Here is a 12644-nt window from a genome sequence, read left to right on the forward strand (position 1 = left end):
AATACAGTAAGCTATAACGTTCATAGAATACGGAACTGTATGTAAATGATAATATGTTATTGCTTGAAGTGAGAAAAAGCAACTCAATTTTTTTTGTCATTAGAATTTCACGTGTTTATAAATTGACAATAACCGTCACTTGCAGGTTACCATAGATGATAATCATAATGCTTCGTGTAATGGATCTACGAAAATTATTTTAGACCTAGACCTGATAGATCAACCAATTTTTGATACTTTAATTTACGAGTTTGAAGAAGAAAATGTTGAAAATGGGAAAGATAATATCAAAGAGGTAATCCAGCAACCTTTGAAATCACAAAAAGGTGTTTCAGACCCAGATTCCCCCGCATCAGTTGCAGGGTGTAGTAAAGCTCTTACAAAATTGCCAACTCCACAGCCCTTAAAGCGCCAAAATTGTTCTTCAGGACCAGATTTACTTGAAAAGATCTCAGGATGCAAACCTCTTACGAAATCGGTAATCTCTGTCTCTATTTATATTTCAAGCACTCAACTTGATTAATACAATAGTTCATTCCGATAAATCGTATCTAAACATCAGGACAGAATCACTAAGGTCACATTTATTTACTCGTGTGATTCACCCATCTCAGAAAGGAATTAATGAAGTCGTCGCAGAAACATTGTAGTTTGTTAATGCTGCATCATAATGATTTTTATCCTGGCTACTGAGATTATATTAGCAAATGTATTTTTTTGTCACTTCTGTCTCTAGCAACCTTTGATAAAACATTACGTTGTATTTGCTCTGTAGTTGTTGATCGATGTTTGTCTACAATATATGTCTAATCAGTCCTTCTGTCTGTGAACTATTCATAAAGCAGAACTTCTGTTTACAGTGGTTAGAATACATCTTGAATCAATATCCTGACGGAAAACAGGTTTTAGCTGTTTTCAAAAGAGATAACGGATTGTCGTCAAAGTCTACTCGTGAGAAGTTAGCCAATGTAAATGCCAATCAATTGATTTCTGATTATGGAACGATTAAAAATGATCAATTCAAATCAATTCGATCAAGTTGCAAGCTCAATTAAAGAATTATTCCCGTCAGAGTACTCGGTAGGTAACTTGTATAGAATAACCGTGAATATTTTCCTGTATTGACATCATCAATCCATCCAAATTTCTATTCGTTGAAATAGATTCTTTTTATGATTTTGACGAGGATTTTTCACTTTAGTATTTCCGTTTACTTCTCTCTTTTTTTTACAATATTCTGTTCTGACTAATAGCTCTTTCATTGGATTAACAGGAAATTTACTACGTAGCTCCATTTACCGAAACTGCAGCTCAGCATTTTTCCAAAGGCAAGCTACCTTACAGATACAGAAATGTCCGACAATTATGAGACAGAATGGTATGTCAAGTCCCAAAAAAAAACGAACTTTGAAGCTGGCTACTCCAGATTTATCAGATTGTAAGTTTTGTCAACCCCCAAACAGTTATGAATATGTCCTTAGGCACACATTATGAAATTGTAATTCATTCATTTTATTAGTAATACCGGAACAGACATTTATTGAGTCGAAAGCCTGCGAATTACTGACAGTAAAGTCAACAATCAATTCTTTTATTTACTAGTGATTTACGGTCAAACTAACAATGCTACGTAATGTTAGTAGAAAACTTGTCTTGTAGAGGACAACACGGCGCACAACTTTTGTGAAAAACATTTTACTCTTGAACCTGAAGAGAACAAAAAAATGTCTCACACGACGTAAAGTTTCGTCGATTTAGATTGATTTCATACTTTTATCGAAATCTGTTTGTCAAGAAACATCCACGGCGGTGCCAAAAAACGATGCAGATGAGCTGATTCGGAGATACACCGAAAAATTCTCCGGGCGGTACATTTTGACCAGTCCCCCCCCCCTCACCCCCCTTAACTTCTACAATACATTCGTGAACTACGCTAGTTTACTATCATGTAAATTATTGAATACATACGCATGAGCACGGTTATTTTTTTCACATGGATCTTCATGAATCCGGAAAAGGCACGGAGCTTGAAGTGGACTGCAGACTGGTAAGGTGACGTTCTTAGGAGTGCAGCTTACAGATGCTTTTTCACGAATGTCACGAGCCTTTTGTGCAATTATAACAAAACCCACACTTGCGACAGCTTGACCAGCTGGACTTCCGATGACCGCCTCAATATTATAAGCATCCCCTCTACCTGAAGGTTCATACCAATCGTCCCAGACGCCATTGTAAGTACTTCCTGCACAAAAAACTTATATCAGTAAATGTAGGTATAACAGTGAAATAATTTAAAAATTTTAGCCACTGCCAAACGTCGCATATCAGTTGAAAACGACCCCATTTGCGCGCACAATGCTCGAATTTCGTAATCTCTCTAAAGAGAAAAAGTAGAAAAATGTTAAAAGACGAAAATTAAAGCTAGAAACCTAAGCGTGAATTTAAGACATTGAGGTGCATATCAAATCCGATTATAAATTTATACATACATGAAAATGTGTAAGAAATGCTGACTAACATGTATACGAAATTCTGTGAATTCAACCATTGGGTATTTGCAAATTACAAACTGAATTTGTTACAAATATCAGAGGATCTGATGGGAACAGACATAGTATGGTAGGCCATCTACTATTGACGTATTTCATCGGGTGACTAGAACCGACATATCTCAATCGACTCTACAAGATATGTATAAGACTTCGTTTACACGACTATTGCGTCTATCGAAATTCATCCGATCTAACAATAAGAGGATGACGAAATACGTCAATTCTAGAATGCCCGCAGAAATGCGTTTGTTGTCATGGGTCGGTCGATATATGATGTGTAACAATATTCAATAAACTGATAAATGTAATACATTCTTAAATCGTGAATAAAATAAATCAGCAATAAAATAATAAATTATTCACTTCACTAAATTCTTGAAAAAAAGATTAGAATCACCTTCACAGTATACTAGCAGTCCGTTGGTTTGCTAATGCGTTCGAGTTCTTTTTTTGGCTAAATTATTAGACATAGCCATATGCTCTCGTTGACTCTTTCGTAGAACTTATCAAAACCTAAAAAACTTTTCAACATAACTTTTCGTTATCTTTCAAAGTTTTGTCAACGTTTGCATAAGTGTACAATCTCATTGCGACTTGGTTTCCAAATATTGTTATATTTTCAAAACTATTCATCTGGTTGTAACAAAATGTCGCAATAAATCTGGCTAGGAGTTAGGCATGAAGAAGTTAAAGTCATGGCTGGTGAAGCATGCAAGGATCTCGTCGGCGCGATGGGAGACGCTCACGATTTGATGAGCACCCTGTCTCCAGGGCAAGAGCGCAACAGAACGACCGATCATTGGATCAACGTTAGACGAGAAAATATGAAATTTTTAGGTGACATTCCCATGCGTCCAAGAATAAATATGATTTCGAAATACCAGATTCAACACGCAGTCGAGCTCTTGCAGTCTTGGATGGAGAAATTCCGGGAACACCTCATTACCGGAGGTGATGTCAACACTCCTGCGGTGGGTAATAATCGCGCTCAATCGATTAACGCAGACGGCGCTTTCACCAGCTGGCACCGAATCTGTTGTGGTGAGGCAAACCTAACTTGCCTCTTCTTAGAGTTTTAAAGACATCAGTCGAGATTGGTCCAGCTTTAAATACGCGCGCCGAACAGCCATGACAGGCAAAGACTCATGTAGCCGAGCTATTGTTACGCCAGTTTGTGTTCAAGGCGCGGCTGGGTGAGGATACTTCGTGCTACACTGTCGTAGTACGCAACAGGTGTTTTATTGTAAAAGAAAGTGAAGAGAAGCTAAAGAGTGAGTGAGTGGGAGTTTGAAGATCAGCGAGAAAGAAAATAAACAAGGTACGCTGTTAATTTACATTCTGTTTAATTTCTACCAAGTCCACCACGATCCTCTTCCCAAGAGAAATTTGCTTAACTTCGATTGCCGGGAGCCTCGAACGATCATTACGACCCGGTGCCGATATACACCGTGAGCTAGCTGATCACGTGGCCAAGGCTAGGTGGCAAAATAGAAAATAGTCTTTCTGCCGCCCAATAATACGATTATACGTAGTGATAATTCGTTTAATTCATTGGGATAGATAGGCAGCCATTTGTCTGGATTACGATCTCATTTACATTATATTTTGTATCAATTACAAATCTGAGAAACCTTGATATGGAGCCATTTTGTTTGTGCTTAGGATGCGGGAATCAAGCGATTTGAGGCAGCCATACAAACTGATGGGAGAATTGAGGCGAATGGTATTTTATCATCCATATTCGAAAATACGAAGAATAGTGTCGTTACTTCCGTGAAAGGGGTTTACTCCCGAGCGGTAAAAATGAACAGGTTCGGCTTCGCTTTTACGTACTAGGACAACCGGAAGTTAGGATGAAGGTTGAATAACCTCGGGTATGTTTGATATATAGATTATATGTTTATTGCGTAGAAGTTGAGTTAGCGGTAGGAAGGAAGTGTGCTATGCGAAAGATATATAAGATGTCTAGATGAGACGTTGTTGAGAGTTAAAACCTATTTTAAATCTCCCAATTGTCCTCAGAAACAAACCGCACGGGTGCAGGAAAGGTGTGAGGATGCTGAAGGAAGGGAATAGAATTAGCTGAGTAAAGGCGATAGTGAGTAGCATGAGTCTAGGTAGAGATAAGAGGACAGCGCAAAGAACGTGATATTAATATAAGAACTGTGGGAGAGTTAACGAGTAGGAAAAATAGATAGAGGTGGTACGCCGGACGTAACAGTGTGAAAATGGTGAAAATAGTACAGTCCACCACGCGGAACAATATTAGCTTACCAACCACCGATTCTAACCCCAGTGACTTGGTCCAGTCAGTAGGGATAAGAAAGAAAAGACACACCCTACAAAAGGTAGTGTAGTTATAATTTTGGAATATGTCGTTGAAGTTTGTACTCTGATGAAAAATCCAGTTTGTGACCTCGAGGAATGGTCGCCCTGGCCGCGATCTTGGATGAAAGGTGCTAAAATCTGTTTTTTTCAACATAATACCTCAACGGTTGATCCTACGACTAAAAACGTTTAATACAAACTTGAAGATAATAAAATTTCAAACAGTTTTTCTTCTGAACTTTTTTTTGTAAGTCTCACATGTATCGAATTATAGCAGAGAAAGATCGAAATTTGTTTACAAAATAGTTAAATCAGTTTTTTCGTGGTAAATTTCGAAAAAACAAATAACATTATATTATTTTTACTGCTTTTTCACACTGAAATAAAATTATATGGCAAAACGTATTTCAAATTGAAATGGTTTTTGTTGCTAGATATAAATGTTCTGCCGTGTCGTGACTTTGTACAGAATATTATTGGTATTCAGCATAAACGTTTCAATTCTCGTTCGGTGGGTTCTGTACAAATGTTTTCAAAAGCAGGTATAAACCGTCCCTCGTCTTACGTTGTTCCTTTTATGACGCTCGAAACGAACGTCCTTTTCTCCCCTCCCTATATCGAAAAAGGGGCATGGCAGCAAACTATGCGCCCGAGGTCCTAGCTCAACTGAGACAGGGTCAGCGAACCAGTGCTATTTATCCATTAACAATGACAAAGTCACCAGCACCCGAGACCTTATTGAATTTCATTTCATGCAAATGCAAAAAAGGATGCAGTGGAGCATGTAACTGCAGGAAAGCTTAGTTGAAGTGCTCTATTGTGTGCGGATTTTGTAATGAATCATGCAAGAATGCACCAGAAGTTATCATCGAGAGTCAGGTCGAAAATGACACAATATCAATGGAAGCCCAATTTTTTCTGGGCACAGACAACGATCGTTAAACTCGAGTTAAAAGATGACATTGAGGACGAAAACTATAACGAAGACATTAACATCAACCAACCCGGGTAGTCGAAAATGAGGAAAAAATTATATTGTTACAAAGAGTGAAATCACCCGTTTTGCCCCCTTTTAATGATCTAGCAGTCATCATAGATAAAAGACGTTTATAAACCTCTTATGTCTCTAAAAAGAATAAGGTTGCTGCGTCAACCAACATTATTGTAAAATCAGTCTTGTTTCAGACTTAAAACCAGAAACACGTACCCTGCAATTGAAGCTTTTTCTCAGCATTTTATTTACGCTTTTGATTCTGGCTCGATAATTAAACTCACGAATCCATATTCATTTTCGTAACGTCTGAAAACGTTACACTAGTGTCAGAAGTGGAATAAAGAGTTTTAATCGAGTCAATTCAGTGCGTGAAATATTATTAACCATGAGCAATAGTCGTTTGACACGCTCTCGTCGAAGGGAAAGTGCCGGAGAAGACCTTCCATCACGGAAAATCCGCGGGTTCCCGAGACAATTTCTTCACCTTCAAAGGACCCTTTCCCCGTAACTTCAGTGTTCTCGATCACACAGATCGATCTACTGAGGCTTATGAATCAGCAACAAGAAGCCGCCGAACGACATCAACGGCAGCTTGTAAGATCAATTCATATTATTTTTACTTTTATTTAACATATGAGGCACATATTTTCACACACAGTCACATACAGATACACACACACACTCATTCCAATTTATACATCGTTTTCTGATTTGTCTCGGAGTTCGGTGAGATTCTTGAATAAACAAATATTTAAATTTTGACTTATCTATGATGCTCGTTTTTTCCCACGTTGGCTCCTGCCCTGGGACTGGAATCCGGAACCGAAGTTGATGATTTCAATATTTTCTCCACGTTAAATCTTGTTTTAATTACTGGCCAGTTTCCGTTGAGTAGATTATAGAGAGATAAGCGGATGACCGGTCCCTTCGACGTCCCAGAGCCAAGAGACCGAGCTCACGAAAGCGAACTCAGTAGTGTGATCGGAGGGGGGGGGAAATGAGAAATCGAGGATCGATTAATTCTTCGATTGTAGAATTCGATTTTAACCGCGGATAAATTCAAAATTTGGATTTATCACTTTACAAGCTTCTGGATGCAGCTAACCAGCAACAACAACAACTTCTCCAGCTGCTTCTGGACAAACAGGAGCAGCGAAAACAAGAACTCTCCAATCAACAAGAACAGCGGAGATCGTGAGGCTCAGGAACGTTCGGAGACCAGTCTACACGACCTGTTCCAGACAACTGTAGCGGCTCTTCAGACGGTACATCAGGTGAACGGCTCTAGAGAACTGGCCGTCACCCCGCGAGGTTCCGGAGCTGCTACTCCTCTCCCTTCTCCTATTCCCTCTCCAGCTGTTGGGGAGGTCCAATACCCAGGACGATCCCAAGAAGCTCATAATTCAAGGTCTGTGCCTTTTATTAGAGAAGTGGACGAATCCACAAACCGTGGAACAAGAGTAGATAACGAGGTAATCTTTTCCAAGCCTCTGTTTCATGTTCAGCCTCGCTTTTCTCATCTTAGTCAATTGAATAATTCAAGATAACTAGGGGTTGCTTCTCAAATTTATGAGAAACCCATTTGCTTTTTGAAACCGCCTATGTTCGATGGAAAAGTCTCATGGGCTGAGTACGAGAAACAATTTAATACAATACCAAAGCATGATCAGTGAGACTCCACCATGAAGGCCTACAGCCTTGCCTCTTGTTTGCGAACTCCCGCGTTAAACGTTTTAATAGCATTATCAAAGGAAAAAATTTCAGACTATGACAAACTTAGCTCTGCACTAAAATTAAGATATGGCAATGACCATTTATCAAAACTTTATGCAGCACAATTACAAACGAGGAGACAAGGACGTGACGAGGACCTCGCGTCTCTTAGTCAGGATATAGAACGACTATCTCGAGTAGCATTATCAGACCATGAACCGTCTAGAAATTTATTAGCAACACAGGCTTCTCTGAATGCAATTACTGACTCGTAAATTAAAATGGCCGTTGGGACTTTGGGTCTCACTTCCCTACGGGAGGCAACGGCTAAGGCTCTCGAGGTGGAGGCCATGCGTAAGCAATGTTTTATGTCAAATAAATTTCGCCAAATCGAGGTGTCAAAAGTCACCTCAGAAAGACGGGATTTTGAGCGCTCGGAGAAGACCAAGCCTCAGAATTATAGAAATGAAAAAAGTAATAATAATTTTAAACAAGGAAATTGTGGTTCTTTTCAAGATCAGAATGACAGACGCGAAATTAAAAGCGTAGTTGCATCTGAACAAACTGTATTGTGTTGCTTATTTTGTTAGAAAATTGGTCATGACGCCAATCATTGTTTTCTAATTAAAAAAATTAGTGGAGAACCGATGCAGAGTTCGAATCCAAACTCTTATAACTGGCGTGAGAAAGATATAGAAAAAGGGGAAGCAAATCCTCAGTCGAGTTCTTCAACAGGAACTCGTCCAAATAACTAATTCCAGATGATTTGTCGGGGCGAAAATCATCGCAGATTGTTAAGAGTGGAAGCCCTCTTAGATAACAGTTTTTAATCAAAAGTCTACGACAGTCTTGTCTTTACGCGCGCGGTACTGTAAATGGCGTCGATTGGCTATGGGTAATAGACACCGGCACGGAAGTAACCGTAGTTCGATCGGATCTCTTTAAATCTGATGACCAGATTGTTCCCTCTTTATCTCTGCGGACAGCCACTAGAGAGACGACCCCGGTTTTAAGACAGGTTACTGACCAAATTAACCTTTTTGGGTGTATCGACTCTCCACATAAGGTTTTTATAGCAGATATAGAGGATGAAGGTATTTTGGGAATAGACTTTCTTACAGCTCATAACTGTGTTATCTCGACTAAGAGAAATTCACTAGCTTCAAACAATCGCGAAATAACTCTTTGTACCAATGGAAATGAAATTTATTGGACTCCTTCTAGAATTCGGGAAATAGAACTCTCAGAAGATGATTTTCAACAACATTTTCCTTCACATTGACAGAGCCTTGTGGAGAAATCTTCGATTTCGTTAAATCTAGCTCAGGTAGAATCGTTTAAATCTCGTTTGCTAGAATTTATAGATTCTTTCGCCAAAGATAGTGGTGATAAGGGCCGATGTACTTCTGTCAAGCACAAGATCGACGTCGGAGAGAGTTCACTAATAAAACAAGCTCCTCGAAGACTCGCTTTCAACGCCCGAAAAGAGGTGAAGAAGCTTGTGGAGGACATGCTAGTGAACGATAGGATTGAACCATCGTCTAGTCCCTGGGCCTCACCAATCGTCCTTGTTAACAAAAAGGACGGATCCAAACGATTTTGTATCGATTACAGGAAGCTGAACGATATAACGAAGAAAGATTCTTACCCTCGACCCAGAATCGACGAGACACTGGACCTGATAGCTGGTGCAACTTGGTTCAGCACCATAGATCTTCAGAGCGGATACTGGCAGGTCGAAATGGATCCTCTAGATGAAGAAAAAACAGCTTTTGTGACGGGTTTAGGAGGATTATGGCAGTTCAAGGTTATGCCGTTTGGTTTGAGTAATGCCCCGGCTACCTTTGAACGAATGATGGAGGCTGTTCTCCATGGGCTCACTGGCAAAATATGCCTCGTCTATTTAGACGAGATAATCGTTTTTGGCAAGAACTTTGAAGAAGAAGTTCAAAATTGCAGACAAGTTTTCACTAGGATGAAGTGAGCAGGCCTGAAAATGAGCCCGAAAAAATGCCATCTGTTCCAGAAAGAAGTAGGCTTCCTCGGACATATCGTCTCAGCACAAGGTGTAAAGACCGACCCATCCAAAATCAAGAAGGTTTCTTCTTGGCCGACACGTAAGAGTAAAGAACAAATTAAAAGCTTTTTTCGGCCTTTGTACGTATTACAGAAGATTTGTAAAAGGTTTCGCTAGTATAGCTAAACCTCTCCATTACTTGACCGGAATCAAGATTCCTTTTGACTGGACCCCGGAATGCGAAGAAGCTTTCAAGAAATTAAACGAAAATCTTATTTCTTCGCCGATTTTAGCTTATCCAGAGGTCGAACTTCCTTTTATTCTAGATACGGATGCCTCTCTTTCAGGAATAGGCGGGGTTCTGTCACAAATTCAGGGAGGTCAGGAGAGAGTGATAAGCTATTTCAGCAGAGTTTTGAGTAAAACTGAGAGGAATTATTGTGTCACTCGTAGAGAACTTCTAGCTGTTGTTAAGACCGTAGTACATTTTCACCATTTTGTACGGTAGGAGATTTTTGATACGTACAGATCATGCTTCTCTCAGGTGGCAACTTTCGTTCAAATCTCTCGAAGGACAGGTAGCTAGATGGTTAGAAAGGCTCGGTCAGTACGATTTTGACATTCGTCATCGAGCAGGAATTCATCATGGAAACGCCGATGCTCTCTCTCGAAGACCCTGCGAGGAAATGCCAGAGTGTAAACAGTGTGCACGATTAGAGAAAAACCGTGACCCCTCTCTTATAATACGGAAGATTTCTCTCGGAAATAACCAGGAGGAATGGAGAAAATCGCAACAAGAGGACGACACTTTGACTCAAGTGAAGTCTTGGAAAGAAGTGGAAACTCGCCCGGACTGGCAGGATATATCTTTAGCCGAGCCAGATTTGAAAATTTATTGGACTCAATTGGACTATATCCTTTTATTTGATGGAATTTTATACCGAAAATGAGAATCTGCAGACTTGAAAGAAATCAGGTGGCAACTTTCGGTTCCCAGGACACGAGTTCCGGAGATTCTTGCTCTTTATCATGATTCTCCTGCAGGCGGACACTTCGCTTCAAATAAAACTCTGGGCAGAATTCGCAACTTCTACTTTTGGCCCCGTTGCCGGATGGACGTTGAAGATTGGTGTCGAAGATGTCGAATCTGCACGGCAAACAAAGGACCTCGAGCGAAGGGACAAAGCTCTCTTCAAATTTACAACGTGGGAGCTCCATTTGAAAGGATAGCGATGGACATTCTCGGACCTCTCCCGATAACCCATTCTGAAAATAAATATGCTCTGGTTATTGCTGATTATTTTACTAAGTGGCCTGAAGTGGTTCCTCTCGCTGATCAAGGAGCCTTCACTGTAGCACAAGCATTCGTTAAAGAGTTTATTTGTAGACACGGAGTTCCTCCAGAACTTCATACTGATCAAGGCCGAAATTTTGAGTCAACCTTAATGAAAGAGGTTACTCAGATTTTAGGGGTTAGAAAAACTCGTACGACCCCTTTGCATCCGCAATCTGAGGGCATGATAGAGCGACTGAATCGAACCTTGCTACAGTATTTGTCGTCCTTCGTAGAGCAGAATTAGAGAGACTGGGACTCCTGGATCCCTTTCTTCCTCTTATCTTACAGATCTGCGATTCATGAGACGACGAAGCAGACGCCAGCCCTCATGCTTACTGGAAGAAATCTTCGACTTTCATAAGATTAAGAGAAAGGCCCTGTTCCTGTACAAAGACAGCATCAAACAGATTATGCCTTTTTATTACAACAACGTTCAGAAGAAATTCATCACTTTGCTGGAAATAGAATTTCTATGGCTTCAGATAAATTAAAAACTCCTTACGATATTAGAGCCAGAGATATGAAATTCAATCCTGGAGATTCTGTCTGGCTCTTCCGACCCCGTGGACAGAAAGGACGATGTCCAAAACTACAAAGAAATTGGGAAGGCCCTTACTTATTTGTTAATCGGATAAATAATGTTGTTTATAGAATCCGAAGATCTCCTCATTCGCGTCAGAAAGTGGTTCACTTGGATCGTCTTGCTCCTTTTGAAGAAGATCAACCTGGAACAGTCTCTCCGAGACCAGGAACATCCTTCGAGGTTAGATCTTCAAACGAACACCCTTGACGACTGTGATCGACTTGACCTTCTTTACAGTCGGTCATCGATTGGGAAAAGAATTTGCCTTTTGGAATTCATTTGAGTGAAACCCGACCGCTTACGATCATTATTGAAGGAAATATCGGATGCGGAAAAACAACTTTCACCAAGAGGTTTTTAGCAGATCGCCAGGTCTGTACACTTTCAGAACCTCTTGAGGAATATCGAGACGTAGCTGAAAGTAATCTCTTAGATTTGATGTATCAGGACCCAGATCGTTATTGCTGTTATTTTCAGCATTTCGCTCAAATGGTTATGTTAGATAGACATCTTCAGACGACTCCATTGCCTGTAAAGGTGATGGAAAGATCGATGTTCAGTTGCAATTGTTTTGTAGAAGCTCGTCGAAGGTTGGGTAATTTTCGCGTCTTCGAATCTCATTTATTGATGAGAAATTTTGATCTTCTCATTCGCTCGTCTGAGCTCAGAGTAGATTTGATCGTTTATTTGCGAGTTTCCCTAGAAACTTCTTTTGCTCGAGTTAGTTCCCGTTCTCGTGAGGAGGAATCGAGCATTTCTTCAGAGCTACTCAGAACTATTCATGAGGTTCATGAAGATTGGCTAGTAAAACAAACCTTTTCTTATTTATCGGCTCCTGTCTCAGTTATAAATGCAGAAGCTACGGCCGATCACGTTTCTAAAGATTTTTGTACTTCATTAACATGCAGATAGCATATAGTTAACCTATACTTGCTTTATTGAGGGATACACTTAATTAAGTAAAAGACACAAAAAAAAATAATAAAATAGATTTTCTTGACCTCCGTTTCCGTTTTGAATGTGAGTGACAGGTGTGCGAAAGAGTGCGAGAGAAAAGGCGAGAATTTAGCAGGAAAGCAAAGGTGAGGAGAAAAGGAAATAGGGCAGAGAAGGAGCGGGGA

The 12644-nt window shown here is 40.0% G+C and overlaps 1 protein-coding gene and 1 long non-coding RNA gene across 2 annotated transcripts in view; both read right to left on the reverse strand.

Annotated features, from left to right (window-relative positions):
• Window positions 1–1559: 1559 nt before the first annotated feature.
• Window positions 1560–12644, reverse strand: part of LOC124299389 (uncharacterized) — a 29999-nt gene continuing 18914 nt past the window's right edge. Inside the window, exons 2-3 of the mRNA XM_046752612.1 lie at window positions 1969–2242; window positions 1560–1707 (exon numbers count right to left, since the gene is read on the reverse strand). Of these exons, the coding sequence (XP_046608568.1) occupies window positions 1599–1707; window positions 1969–2242 (383 nt within the window). The 3' untranslated portion in view covers window positions 1560–1598. The remainder of the gene's footprint in view (window positions 1708–1968; window positions 2243–12644) is intronic.
• Window positions 10227–11206, reverse strand: LOC124299390 (uncharacterized). The gene is made up of 3 exons (XR_006906990.1): window positions 11145–11206; window positions 10546–10870; window positions 10227–10280 (listed from the first exon to the last, which is right to left on the reverse strand). It is a non-coding gene; the product is annotated as an uncharacterized LOC124299390 (long non-coding RNA).

This window comes from Neodiprion virginianus, chromosome 2 (assembly GCF_021901495.1).
Source record: "Neodiprion virginianus isolate iyNeoVirg1 chromosome 2, iyNeoVirg1.1, whole genome shotgun sequence".
Classification (NCBI taxonomy): domain Eukaryota; kingdom Metazoa; phylum Arthropoda; class Insecta; order Hymenoptera; family Diprionidae; genus Neodiprion; species Neodiprion virginianus.